Source organism: Sciurus vulgaris (assembly GCF_902686455.1).
Source record: "Sciurus vulgaris genome assembly, chromosome: 1".
Taxonomy (NCBI): domain Eukaryota; kingdom Metazoa; phylum Chordata; class Mammalia; order Rodentia; family Sciuridae; genus Sciurus; species Sciurus vulgaris.
In genome coordinates this window covers 29,298,730-29,312,598 of record NC_136461.1, presented here as the reverse complement: position 1 = coordinate 29,312,598, position 13,869 = coordinate 29,298,730, and the positions used below count along the sequence as shown (strand labels likewise).

Here is a 13,869-nt window from a genome sequence, read left to right as displayed (position 1 = left end):
CGTCCTAGTAGCAGAAATATCTTTACATGGATTAGTAATCATCTCTAAATCTTATTAGATTTATGGATGTGACTTTTTTTTCCCTGCTGCCTTTTCCATGTTGTAATTATGGAACATGGCAAACACTGTAATAACGCTTGGGACATGGTTCTTACCATATTATTGGCCAGGGCTTCTTGGATGACTCCTGATGACAGTGATGACACCTGCTCCCCTTCGAGGTTCTGTTCAACTTCCCTGATGGACTGCAACAGGCTCTCCAGGCTTTCCTGGACACTCTGAGACTGGGCAATTGCCTTTTGCAGCAAAGCAGAGCGCTCAGCCAGGCTACAGAATAGGCTTTGGAAGTGGCTGAGTATGGCATCTAGAAAACCAAGGCCATTAGGGGAAAGAGTGGATGCTCTTTTTGTATAGTGCTTTTAAAATAAGGTATTTAAATTGTACATATTTATGACAATAATAATCGACATTAAGACAAATGAAGGGCTATGCGGAGGTGCATTATTATTGATGGCAAATTGGATAAGCATTAGTTATTTAGTACTAAGAACCAGAAATTGTGATAAATACTGAGGACTAAAAAGAACATAAGGTCTGTCTCCACAAACTGAAGACTCTAAAACAGTATGGGTAGAGGAAGGAACGTTACAACTAAGTAAAAATAAAGTCATAAAGGCTATGGCAGAAGGAATATGTCTTAGAAGCCCAGAAGTAACAAATATTACTTCTCATTTTTTAATTTCTTTTAAGGAATGGGGGTGATGGTTAGGAGTTTTAAAGGAAGTAATCTCTTAAGGTACCCCCCCTTAAGACAATTAAATGCAACACACACACACACACACACACACACACACACACACACATATCCATATTTATGGTATACTATATATACATATTTAGTAAAAACTATAAAGATGTATTTATTTATGGTGTACAAATGATGTTTTTAAGATATACACACATTATAGAATGGCTAAATCAAGTTATTTAACATATACTTTACCTCATCTATTTTTTTTGTGGTGAAAACAAAATCAACTCTCTTAGCAATTTTCAGTTACATAATATATTGTTACTAATTATAGTCACCATGCTGTACCCTTCTCTGCTTCTTGAAAGATACACAAGACTTCGTCAGGCATGGTAATCATGATGAAAAAAATGTTAGCAGCTAAGCAACAGGAAAAACTTCAGGGGTAAAGTAATGCAGAAATGATCAGGTTGCTTGAGAAATAAAAGGAACAGGGTGTGGCTAGAAAGTAGATGCCTGGGTAAAAGCATGAGGCCAAATTGTAAAGGTCTTTTCAATAGTGCAAGGATAAAGAATGGGCTATTGGATGAATTTACATCTGCTTGTGTCTATATCCTCAGCCCCTAGCCTAGCGTTTCAGATACTTGTATGATATGATGTGCTATATGCTGTTAAACAGAGGTTTTATTAGAATTAAGGAAGCACTATTGCTGTTGCTGCTTCATACCTGTAGTTTCTTGAACATGCTTAGGATCCAGGGCTGGCTCCCCTTCAATTTCCATGAGATCATGAGCTACTTTTTGGAGCTTTTCTACAGGTACTTGGTGCTCAGCCAGTTCTTCCTGCAGCTGCTGCTTATCCATGAAAAAAGACAAAAGAACACCTAGGTGAGTAACCAAATTTGGTTCTAGGAATCTGGAACATTAAGGAGCATCATAGGATAATTCTCAGTTAATCCATAGTCAATAAATAATAAAATAAAGTGTTTAGAACTTATATCTAGTCCAAGACATCCCAACTATTGCCTTTAATCTGTGCAAGTACTTGCTTTGGGGGGCACTTTAAGTCATGCAACAGAAGGCCTTGACACCATTCAGTTGGGTCCAGGCTTACCTTTGTTGTTGCGAGCTGCTGTTGCAGGATTCCAGGGTCAGAGGCAACAGTATCCGAGAGCAGCTTCTCCACATTGGCCTCACATGTCTGCAGCCAGGTTTTCAGGCTGTCAGCACTGCTCTGGAATTGCTGATACTGGCCTAGCAACATGTTGAGGTAAGAGCCCAATCGTGTACACTGTGCCAGAGAAAGAAAGAAAAGAAAAGCTGTAAGGTAGCTACAGAACAGCTCCCTGGGCCTAATTCACTGTAACTTCACAGGTAATTTGTTCCAGTTACTCTAGACAACTGGGTAGCAATCATCTATGAGTGGGGTCCTCATTGTTTGCTTCATATTATTCACCTCATCCTTATTACATACCCAGGAAGACTTAATGAATTCAATGAAATGCCACTAAAGAAATAAACATTAGGCTGCGAGAAATGATAGATATAAAAGAAAGCATAAGACAGGTAAGAAGTGACTAGATTCTAAACCTTAGGAGGAAGAGGGAGTTCTTTGGATAGAAAAGATCAGGACTCACTCTCATCCTCTGTCCAGGAATAAAGACTGGTTTATGTTTCCCTGAACTATGTCTCTTGGGGGCCGGGCCCAAGATGCTGATCAGGATACAGAAAGGTGAGTACTTCCACCTTCACTACTGATGAGACATACTCCCAACACTGCCAGTGTCAGGCTTAGCCCACAGGCCTATATATTCTACATTTTTTTGCATAGTTTGTGAAAAACCTCAGTCTGTGGTTTACATGTTGCTTGCCCACTGTACTTTGGGGTTCTTACTCTGAGTCCTAGAAACCACTGTGATTTTTTTCCCCAAAGGCTGCCAGGCTCTCCCCTTACCTTTGAGTAGAGAATAGTGTATCTTTCTGTGGCATCCTTTAGCTTCTCTTTCACTAGGTTTCTAGTTGTTGATGGTTCTTTGCCTTCCTCAAAGCTGTTTTCTGTGTCTAAGACTTTCTGTCCTGAGATAGTTACAAATCTCAAGTCTCCTTTGTGGGAAATGACATCCTCTGAGAAGCTTCCCTGCCTCTTTAGCAAGGAGGGCAGGACTTCAGGGCTGTTGTTCCCCTTATGCATGTTTTCCAGCTCTTTCTCAGAACGTTCTAGCCAGTTTTCAAACTCTGTGTGGTCCTGCAGGAATTTCTGCAGTTCATCCCGGAGAGTCTGTACTTGCTTCAGTTCCGCCTCTGAACGGGCCAGGGAAGCTACGTATTGCTCCTTAAGATCTCCTAACTTCTTTTGCAGTATCTGTTGTTCCTCCGGTGAGAGATTGTGGCCCTGCTGGTCCAGGAAGGCCTGAGCTGACTGGGTGGCCAGAATGAAATTTTGCTGCTGAGACAGCAATTCTTGGTGATGGGCCTGGTGAATAACCACCCAAAATAAAGAAAAATCAGTAGGGAAACCCAAATGATTTGGTTATGCTTACAGCCAGAGGTGGTGAGAAGTCTACCTCTACCTCAATAGATGACTGTAGGTGGACAATACCCATATTAAAGATGAGATATGTGACTACCCAAAGGTGTTATGTGTCCTGATTAAAGTCATGCAGACAGTTAAAAGGTCAGAACTATGACTAGAACTTGACGCTTTTCACTAGATCTAAGTCTACAAGAATTTACAAAAGGTCAATTAATAACTATCTATGATAACACAAGGGGTAAGTAACTGGATGAGTCATATGTATGACAAAATAAAAGTGCAAATACTTAGCCGTGAAATATGTCAACTCACATGCCATGAAGATTGTTCCTACTAGGAAATGCCTTAGAAAATTAATTCAAAAGCAAACTGTATTTCTGGATAGGATAAGTAATTTGTATCTTTGTTTTAGTATGTACTATGTCTGTGGACTTATACGAGCATCTTTTTTTCTATTCCAATGCATGTTGTGGGGTTTTGTTTTTATATGAAATAGGAACAGATCCTGGGGAAGAAGATACTAGGGACAGTAAAGCATGTTAAAGAATTTGTAGTTAACCTTGAAGACAAAAGGGGATTACTAAAAGGATTAAGCAGGGATATAGCATTTTAGAAAGATCATTTAGTAGTATAGGGAATGGTGTAAAGGGTAAAAGTAAGAGGCAAGGAGACCAGTAGAAACTGCTAAAACAATACAAGTGAAAGTTGACAGTCCTCTAAACTAGAAATATCTCAATGGAGATGAAGCCACATGGATGACTTTGAAAGAGACAGGAAGCATGGGGTTTGATGGCTGACTTGATATGCAAGAATGAGAGAGAGAAAAAAATCCAGGATGATGTTTAATTCAGGCAATTAAGTGGGAATATAGGAAGGGAAACACAAGTAATTGAGGGAATATTACAGGAATAGAAGTTCCATTTTCAGGTTGAGGTGATTGTGGTCCCAGTTTGCCTGAAAGAGGCAGATGGATTTATATATTGGTTTGAAGCTCTGGACTGGCATCAGAACTGGAGAGAAATAAATACATTAGTAAGACTGGTAACAGAAATGTTACAAGACTATCTAAGGAAAGTACATTCTGAAAGATGAGAAGAAGGCCTAGGATTTACCTACAAGCATAACTGTTTCAAAAGCTAAAAAAAGAATGATCAGGGCAGATTAGTGTTGTGGTATCCAAGGGAGAAATTATTTCAAGAGGAACAGCCAATAGTATCAAAGCTACTGAGACATCAAAGAAGACACTGGATTCAGCAAGGAGATTATAGTACCTTGACCAGGGCAGAAAAGATTCCTCTAGCATAGTAAGGACAAGCTAACATCTTACCTTCATCTTCTCACATTGCCTGTCCAATTTCTCTGGGGCTTGGTTCACCCCCATGAAACCATCAGTGGTATCCAAGGCTCCTTTCTCCGGGCCAGCTCTGGAAAGCTGCTCCATCCCTGGAAGACTGGTCTGTAGCTGTCCACCAGATGATCCCACAGAAGTCATCCAATCCAAGAGAGCATCAATCTTACTCCTATTCTCAGCCAGTTCTTTTGCTGCTTTACTCTAAAAGTCATAGAGGTAGTCCATTGAGAAGACCTTGGATACTCAAATATAAAACCACTAAAGAAAAAGAGACACTCTAATTCTGGGTATAAACAATTTTTGCATAAAAAAATGAATTACTATCTTCTAAAATTTGTTGAGAATAATTATGACAATCTCTAGATAGGATCTATATTTTATTGTTAAAAAAAAAAGTTTGGGGGACCTCAGGATTTAAAGACTTTAAGAGATCATTTAGTCTTGCCACCACAGCAAAGTTTCACAGAATCCTTCCTACAATGGCTTGGTAGAATAAGAAACAGCACAGTCACATTCAATTATCTGGCTGTTCTTCCTGAAAGGCAAAGCAGACTTCTCTCATTTTTATCTCAAACAGAACAGTTCTTAAACTTGCCTCTCAAATTTCATTTACTGGTGCTTCAAATATTTTAATTAATTAAGTAGGTTATGCCAAGTTATACATTCATGTATTTCAAAATTCATCTTCAGGTAACTCATTTCTCTTTTCCATGTTCCCTATTCCATCATTAGTGTCAGAGTACAAGGCTGAATGAAGGATTCAATCCATCTGCCAGTGCTGGCTGGGAGGCAGAAGACCACTCAAGACTTTATCCTCTTGTGATTACTCCTGGCACCATGATTCACATAACTATAGAGGCAGCCTGGGAATAGCTTGTGGCCTAGAACTCCACAGATATTTTCCTCTAATATCTTAGTTCTCCAGTCTATGAGTTATGTTAGAAATATACTCTGCTTTTTCCTCCTTTGAATGATACCCTACCTAAGTTCTTTCATTTAGCCAGAGTACTAAGTATACTGAGAGCATGTTTTCTTTTAATTTTTATAACACTTATTTATTTATTTATATGTGGTGCTGAGAACTGAACCTAGATGTTTCTTTTAAAAACAATGACTGACTCACAGACCTGCTTCTGAAGCAGCCCCTTTTTGTGACTTTAAGTTGTCTGTAAGGTAGTTTCCCCTCATCTGTCTTTTTTTTTTTAAACAGTACTGACTGAGGATTGAACCCAAGGGCACTCTACCACTGAACTACATCCCCCAGTCATGTTTATTTTTCATTTTGAGACAGGGTCTAAATCACCCAGCCTGACCCAGAACTTGCCAATCTCCTGAAAAGCTGGGATTACAGGTGTACACCATCAAGCCTAGCTCTCTCATCTTTTATGCAGGCACAAAATTTTCATTTGGAAAAATATTAAATATCACAGCAGTCAGTTTACCTTTTCAGTTTCCTGCTGTACAGCTGAGGTCACTGCTTGCTCCAGCTCCTTCTGGGCCACCCGTGTCCGTTCCTGGAGAGCTTCATATTGCTCCCTCACCTGATGAAGTTTTCCCCGAAGAGCTGTCAATTCCTGGGGGCTCAGTTTGGTCTGGTTCTCTTCCAGAAAGCCTTCAATGTCTTTGACAACAGTGGTAAATGAGGTGGCATGATTCTGAATATCATCCTGTAAATCCTTAACACATGAAAACAGGAATAGAGGAGTCTTCAACTTTAGTACTTTCAAGTCCTCTAACAGTAGTAGGATGGAATGGTTAGAATGACATGTCTACATATAGTCCCTGACCATAATTTACATAAGGTTTATGCTTAAACCAATGTAAAGAAATATTAAAAATTTAATTTTCTAAGCAAATATTTAGTGCAGACAAAAAGGAAATTGCCCATAAATATGCTGAATAGGAGAGATCTCCATTTTGCAATGAGTTATCTACAAGGTGATGATGCTTTTTATAAAAAAAGTTGACAGCATGGTTGTAGCAGTTGAGGCTGGTTGGATTTTTTATACAGTAGGCTTCCTTTTCCATTGTCTCAATTTCTGAGTTTTCAGTTAGTCAGGGTCAAGTGTGGCCAAAAAAAATTTCAATGCAAGTTTCAGAAATAAGCAATTCATTTGCAAGTTTTAAATTGTATACCATTCTGAGTAATGTGATGAATTACACTCTGTCTTCTCTGTCCAGCCAGGGAGGTGAAACATCTCTTCACCCAGTGTATCCATGCTGTACACACAACCCATCTGTTAGTCACTTAGTAGCCACCTTGATTATCACCCATCTGTTCTAGTGTCATAGTGCTGATATTTCCAGAATGCTCATTTTACATAATGGCCCCAAAGCACAAGAGTAGTAATGCTCTTTATCACAGTATATTGTTACACATGTTCTACTGTACTGTTAGTTATTGGTACTAATCTCTTGTTGTGCCTATTTTATAAATTAAACTTTATGTTAAGTATGTAGATACAAGAAAAACATAGTAAATGTGGTTATCTGCTTGTGACATTCACTGTGGGGGTCTTGAAATGTATCTCCAAAAGATGGGGGTGGGGACTACTATACCCTCTTGGTTATCACTCTTTGTCCTTATGGAACCCACCTATTTCTCCCACCTAATTTTTCACTAAGTCTCCTTTCTTTTTTTAAGCTACATGACCTACATCCCAGTCTTTTTTTTTTTTTTTTTTGTATCAGAGATTGGCAGAGATTGAACCCAGAGGCTTAATCACTGAGTCACATCCCCAGCCCTTTTAATCTTTTTATTTACAGACAGCATCTCACTAAGTTTCTCAGGGTCTTGCTAAGATGCTGAGGCTGGCTTTGAACTCTCAATCCTCCTGCCTCAGCATCCCAAACTGCTGGAATTACAGGCATGTGTCACAGTGCCCTTCCCCAGTCTTTTTTATTTTTTTTTTATTTTGAGATAGGTTTTTACTAAGTTGCTGAGACTGGGACTGACCTTGTGATCCTCTGGCCTTACCTTCCTGAGTCATGGGATTACAGGCATGTGCCACTGTGCCTGGTAAGCCTCCTTTTGTTCTCTGCAGCCCAGCTGAACTAGCTGTCTTTCAGTTCTTGAATATGTTGTGTTTAGCCCTATTCCCACCTTAAGACTGATGCATAAGCCTCTGTCCAGTAGGTTTTCGTCCTCTCATCCCTCATAAACTGATCCATACATGACTTTTGCTACTCAATTTAAGTGACATTTCATCAAGGTAATCTTTTCTGAACTAGACTAGACTGGGTCACTTTGGTATATGTTTATATAAAACTTTACCTTTATACATACAACAGTTAATAATTAGATGTTAATTTTTGTGACAATTTGTGTAACTGTTTGTTTTCCCCACCAGCTTCATGAAGTCTGATGCTGATACTACCATTGCTCCTGGCACACAGCCAGCCTTATAAACATTTGTTGAAAAAAATAAAAAATTAGATGGAATCATGCTGACCTTCAAATCACTTTGGTTCTTCTGCAAAGTAGAAAGATCTTGCAGGGAGGCTCTGCCCTGGTGGTTCATCAGTGCCCTTTCTGCCTGTTCTACCCAGCTGCAAAGATCCTCCAGTTTCTGATGACAGGTATTTTGTTGTTTCTGCAGAGTCTAATAAAAATGCAAAGGAGTCAAGAGACAATTAATAACTCTCATTTTACAAATACCATTCCCTGAAATGCAAAACAGGAAGGTTATAGCTCAAGGATGGAAAAATTGGTGGAAGACTAGAATGGGAAAAGGCACAGAAATCATATTCAGGAAGCTCCCCCATTTGGGCAGTGCTGATCTGGGCCTGTGGTCAAGATGACAATCAGGTAGTTTCAGGAAAGGATGCTCCTAGTTCAGATTTGGATTGGAAGCTCCTTTGCCAGACTGCAATTCTCTTTGGAAATGGAGAATATTGAAATCCATATATGACAATGGTGATGATAATAAATTAATAATTCTGATCCATTCCTCCTCTGGAACCAAAGGATTTTCTATATATTAAGGATAAACATGGAAAAGTAAAAGGATTGGAATTGAAAGAAAAATAAAGAACCTGAATAATTCATAAGCTAACTGAACTTCTTAATAATGAAGTTGCCTTAATAATCAAATGTCTCAGAACTATAGAGACCCATTAAATAGAATGATTATATGTCAAGCATAAGGAGCTTGATTTAACTATTTTGAGAAGGAAACTGCCCAAGAATAGCAACTGTCTCAGTCCTTGTGATGTCTACACTGGTTATCACAGGGAAAAAGCCAGGCCCCAGGAGAGAGAGGTATATGTTTCTGTGCCTATTCCTTTCCCCAGATCGCATTTCGGCTGCACAACACTGAAGCACCTGATTGAGCAATTGAGCATGATGTGTTCTCCTGACCATCCTTCTAAAACCACTTTCCACCACTTCTGCCTTCTGATAGCATTATTTAGTCACCTGCACTTACAAACAGGTGCCCAAATTGGCCCTCTCTCCCCCTCTTTAGGACAAATAGAAAGGTTCTCGAAGAGAACTCATAAGAGCTCTTCAGCTGTAAAACAGGATCTTCATGGGTTAGGATGGGTGCAGACTGAATCTGAAAAAAGCAAAGCAAACAAGTTAACACACAGACATACACACGCATTCAGGGCAAATATAGAAAGAAGTAGAGCATTTCTGACAATAACAAGGTTAATAAACATTGTGTAATTAATTTCATGCTCTGGAAGAATGTTCACATGCAGTTCTATCATAGGCCTATCTGAACCTGGGCTGGATCTTAAGATGGCTCAGACAAATTACTTCATTAATTACCCACATGCTACACCATACTATATAAATTACTAAGTGAGGGTATTACACATGTTCAGGTTTGGAAGGTAACCTTAAGCACTTCATTACGATTTTATTTCAATTTCAATATAGTTCAAACAACTAAGCAGTAGTAAGGAATATATGGCACTGATTAACCTAATTTAAGTTTGATTCAAAAGCTCAATTACACTTTACACAATATTTTAAAACAGAGTCCCTAAGATAGAGTTTCTGATTATAATGACAATACTAATATCATCTTGCTGTATCCCAACTTACTATTTAAGCAGTAGAACAGCATAAACTGCTGGAAGTGGTGATGCATGCCCATAATCCCAGCAGAAGGATCACAAGTTTGAGGTCAGCCTTAGCAACTTAGTGAAGCCCTTAGTGAGACCTTGTCTCAAAAATAAACAGATGAACTAAAAAGGGCTGTGGATGTATCTCAATGGTAGAGTGTCCCTGGGTTCAAACTTCAGTATCCAAAAAAAAAAAGCATAAACACCATTTGAGGTATTCTAAGGTTATGATGTTGCTGTTTAATGCAATTATGATGAGTTTGAGTTTCACAAGAAGAGGGTTTGAATGGTAGACAGTAATGTGGTTATTTTTTTTTTTTTTTAATACACTGTTCCCCAAGATTGACTGAATAAGCTTGGGGCATTTTAGCATGAATAAGGCACAGGAAAACAATGGTAACTTCGAAAATGCTTAAAAAATTAGTGAAAAAAACTAAAAAATTAATACTCTGATAAAAATGTCCTCATCAGCTGTTTGAGAATAGTAAAGAAATCTATTATAAATCATTATGAAAAGCCCTAGAATAAAACTGATTTTCAGAACCATCCTTCTCAAGAGCTCAGTTTTTATATGTTCTTCAGAGCCCTCAAAAGAATGAAGGGGAAATAGAGAAAAAGGGCTAGCTATGTGATTTTCATTTGAAAGTCAAAGACAATGAGACACAGTGACAGTAGCATCTCAGTAAAATGAAAACACTTGCACATGCAATCACACATAGACACACAGATTCTCTCACACACCAACACACAAAACCAAAAACATGGCAAGAAAAACAGATGGAACAGTTGCCTCCTTGATCAGAACCAAACTGGCCTGAATGACAAGAAATTTCAAAATTGCTAATCCCAGGCTCCTGGAATCACTGATACATGGAGGCTGGCCAGAAAACCCCAAAACAGAGGACATCCCAAAAGATAAACTGAGCCCTAGCTGCTGGTTCAGTCTGACCTTAACCCAGGTTTCCTGCTGCATTTGTTGAAGATGGCCTTGCAAGGCATCTGTCTGCGCTGTAGTCCATTCCACAAGGTCCTGGAAGGACCTCTGCAGTTCATTCAGAAGCCTCAGCATCTGTCGATTCTGCTGAGGGGACAAGTCCTGTGCATGCTCGGAGATAAAGAACTGAATATCAAAAGCAAGAGCTTCCAGCTGAGATTTCCTTTCAGCCATGGGCTGTTTCAAATCCTAAGGCAAGCAGGAAAAGGGAAAAACAAATGAATAAATAAAACTTCTATTTCTCTATGAAAAAGTTGTTGGTTCTAATCAAAGATCTAAAAGAATCAAAGAAAGGTTAATTTCCTCTATTTTTATAACTGGCACTAGCATCAAACTAGCACTGGAAGTCTTTCTCACTTTTTGTCTTTCCAAATTCCTCATAAATTATGTTTCCTTTACTGAACTTTTTTTTTTTTTTTTTTTTTTTTTTTTTTTTGGTGCTGGGGATTTGAACCCAGGGCCTTGTGCTTGTGAGGCAAACACTCTACCAACTGAGCTATATCCCCAGCCCTCCTTCACTGAACCTTAACTTCCAAATGCAGGAAGCTGCCAATTACTTATGCTAACAGAATTACAGTACAACTAATACAAAATATGTTTGATTAAAAAAAGTTTTAGGGGGCTGGGGCTGTGGCTTAGTGGTGGAGCGCTTGCCTAGCACGTGTGAGGCCCTGGGTTCGATCCTCAGCACCACATATAAATAAATAAATTAAATAAAGGTCCATCAACAACTAATAAAAAAAATGTTTAAAAAAAAGTTTTAGAATATATAACATGAATTTCTGGTCTAACATGCATCTAACTGTACTTTCTTAGGTTCAAATACCTATCTGTATTTGTCAGCAGGGAGTTACTGATGATAGGCTGGTACTGAGAAAATATACAACTTATTTGTGATTCACTAAAATTTGATTTTTAAACAATGTGGTTTATACATTTTTAAACTGTGAAGGTTACAGTCAGACTTTCTTATATATTACTCCCTTAAAGTAGTAAAAACTGTCCAAACACTAAAGTCATTTGCTTTCAGATAATTAAAAACATGCAATTTCCCCCAAAACATTTATTGATTATCCACTGTTATACTGGATGCAATAAAAACATTAGGATGTTTTTATCTTTGTCACACTGAAACTGAGAGCTGTTAATCTGGAGATTAACAGCAGAAGGCCATCTTAGATACTTATCATAAGAGAATGATTTCTTCACCTGTGAGCATATGGGTTTAGGAAACTAACAGGAGGAAAACAAGGCCTGGACTGCCATTCTCTTCCTAAGAGATTTGGAAGAACCTATAACTAGGGGACAGCACCAGTGCACAAGATGTTGTTTTCATATCTCACAATAATGTTACGTGAATTCTTTCCCTGATTCTTTATTAGATCTTAACAGATCAGATAAAGCTTGCCTGCTCCTCTCTCCCCCAATGACATCTCTGAATAAAGGGAATGAAAGAAGAGGGAAGTAATAACTCTTTTTTTCATTGTTCTGCAGATTGAACCCAAGGGTGCTCTACCACTAGGCTACATCCCCAGTCCTTTTTATTTTTTATTTTGAGACAGGGTCTCGCTAAGTTGCTAAGGCTAGCCTCAAATGTGCAACCGTCTTGCCTCAGTCTCCCAAATCATTGGGATTACAGGCATGCACCACCTCATCCAGCTAGGAAGTGGGTAACTCTTGCATGATAAAGATGGATGAAAAAAAGGTTGTATGCAAGGCTGACCACTGACAAACCTTTATATCTGCTTTTCTTAAGACTGGGGAAAGAGGAAAGAACAGAAAAGGAGGAGGTGACATCTCCAGTTCCTTCTGACTTTCTAAAGAGTTTCAGCAGAGGGACATTTCTTTTCAGTATAGGGTTGATAAACTCATGTGAATAATATCTTACAAAATCTTAACAACAAAAAGAACAATGTTGAGGGAATGCTCTCTGATTAGATGTATTTCATAGTCTTTTTTCACACTGACTAATAAAAGGAATCAATTAATTTGGAACTTAAAAAAAAAAGAAAAGCATCTCCCTAGATCAGAGGGTCAGCAATCTATGGTTCCCTGGCCAAATCTGTCCTACAAAATTGAAATATGTATTATCTGACCCTTTATAGAAAAAGATTATCAAGACATGCTCTAGATCACTGATCAATATTCTCCTGCAACTGGTGTATATGTATGTGTCTAGGATTAGATCTTGGGCAAAAGAGAAACAAGGGACAGATCCTAGATGTCAGTTATAAAGAGAAGGTGAAACTGATAATAGTTCATCCTACGGATGCTCAGAGGATAGATGAAAGGAGAAATGATCAGAATCACTGAAGTTGCAGGGATGTGGTAACTAAAAACTAAACATAGTTAACTAATTCTGACATGGAAATTCAGATGTTCTAAGAAAGGTAAGTACAGATATGGTTTTCCTAGAGGGAAAATAAAATTGCTATAACTCAAAGGACAAAAAAATAAAACATTTTTGGGAATGGGTGGAGAGCTTACCTCATACTCCTGGAGAGAGTGATTCAGGCTGTCAATATCTGTCTTACTGTCACATTTCCTGCTGTTCAGAGTACGACTGGTTTCATCAACCCAAGCTCTCAGATCCTGAAGTTTGCCTTCGAGTTGTATGTGCTGATTTAACACTGAAGCCTAGGTAATAAACAGCAAATTAGGTTATAAACTCTTCAGGATTATCCAACCATTGTGAGCCTTCATGGAACAAAACAAAACAAAACAAAACCCAGGATGCTACCTTTTTCATTTCCATGGCATTCTGGAGGTGGAGCAGTTTGGAAGTCCAAGTGTCTCTCACAGAGCTGAGAGACTTTTGAAGATTCTTGGCATCTTTCTCTAGAGCCTTCAACAGTTGAGCAGGGACTTCTTGAGGTTGGCTGATGATAATCTGATTTACACACTCCAATTCTTGACTCACCAAGGCAGACAGATCCTTTAGCTCCTTGTCTAATACCTGAAGGGATAGAATGGAGTTACCAAAATCAAGAATAGCAATCTTACTATTTGAGAATTAGCTGCAAACACACTGCTTTCTTACCTCATGTCTACATAGGATTTAGGGCTTAGAAAATGTTTTTTATGTACACTTATGGTTCTCATGACCACTAATTCATGAGGTTGGCAGGACAGACATTATTATTCTGAATTTACAAAAGAGATGCCATA

The 13,869-nt window shown here is 38.6% G+C and overlaps 1 protein-coding gene across 12 annotated transcripts in view; it reads right to left on the bottom strand.

Annotated features, from left to right (window-relative positions):
• MACF1 (microtubule actin crosslinking factor 1) overlaps positions 1 to 13,869 on the bottom strand; it is a 342,663-nt gene that overhangs the window by 120,481 nt on the left and 208,313 nt on the right. For 9 of the 12 annotated variants that reach the window (XM_079112948.1, XM_079112960.1, XM_079112953.1 and 6 more), the window contains 10 exons: positions 13,442 to 13,657; positions 13,189 to 13,338; positions 10,657 to 10,890; positions 8,087 to 8,236; positions 6,077 to 6,310; positions 4,611 to 4,835; positions 2,705 to 3,223; positions 1,865 to 2,041; positions 1,479 to 1,602; positions 156 to 364 (listed from right to left, as the gene is read on the bottom strand). In XM_079112948.1, coding sequence (XP_078969074.1) covers positions 156 to 364; positions 1,479 to 1,602; positions 1,865 to 2,041; positions 2,705 to 3,223; positions 4,611 to 4,835; positions 6,077 to 6,310; positions 8,087 to 8,236; positions 10,657 to 10,890; positions 13,189 to 13,338; positions 13,442 to 13,657 — 2,238 coding nt within the window. The remainder of the gene's footprint in view (positions 1 to 155; positions 365 to 1,478; positions 1,603 to 1,864; positions 2,042 to 2,704; positions 3,224 to 4,610; positions 4,836 to 6,076; positions 6,311 to 8,086; positions 8,237 to 10,656; positions 10,891 to 13,188; positions 13,339 to 13,441; positions 13,658 to 13,869) is intronic. The other 3 variants (XM_079112959.1, XM_079112950.1, XM_079112951.1) reach the window with 1 other exon arrangement.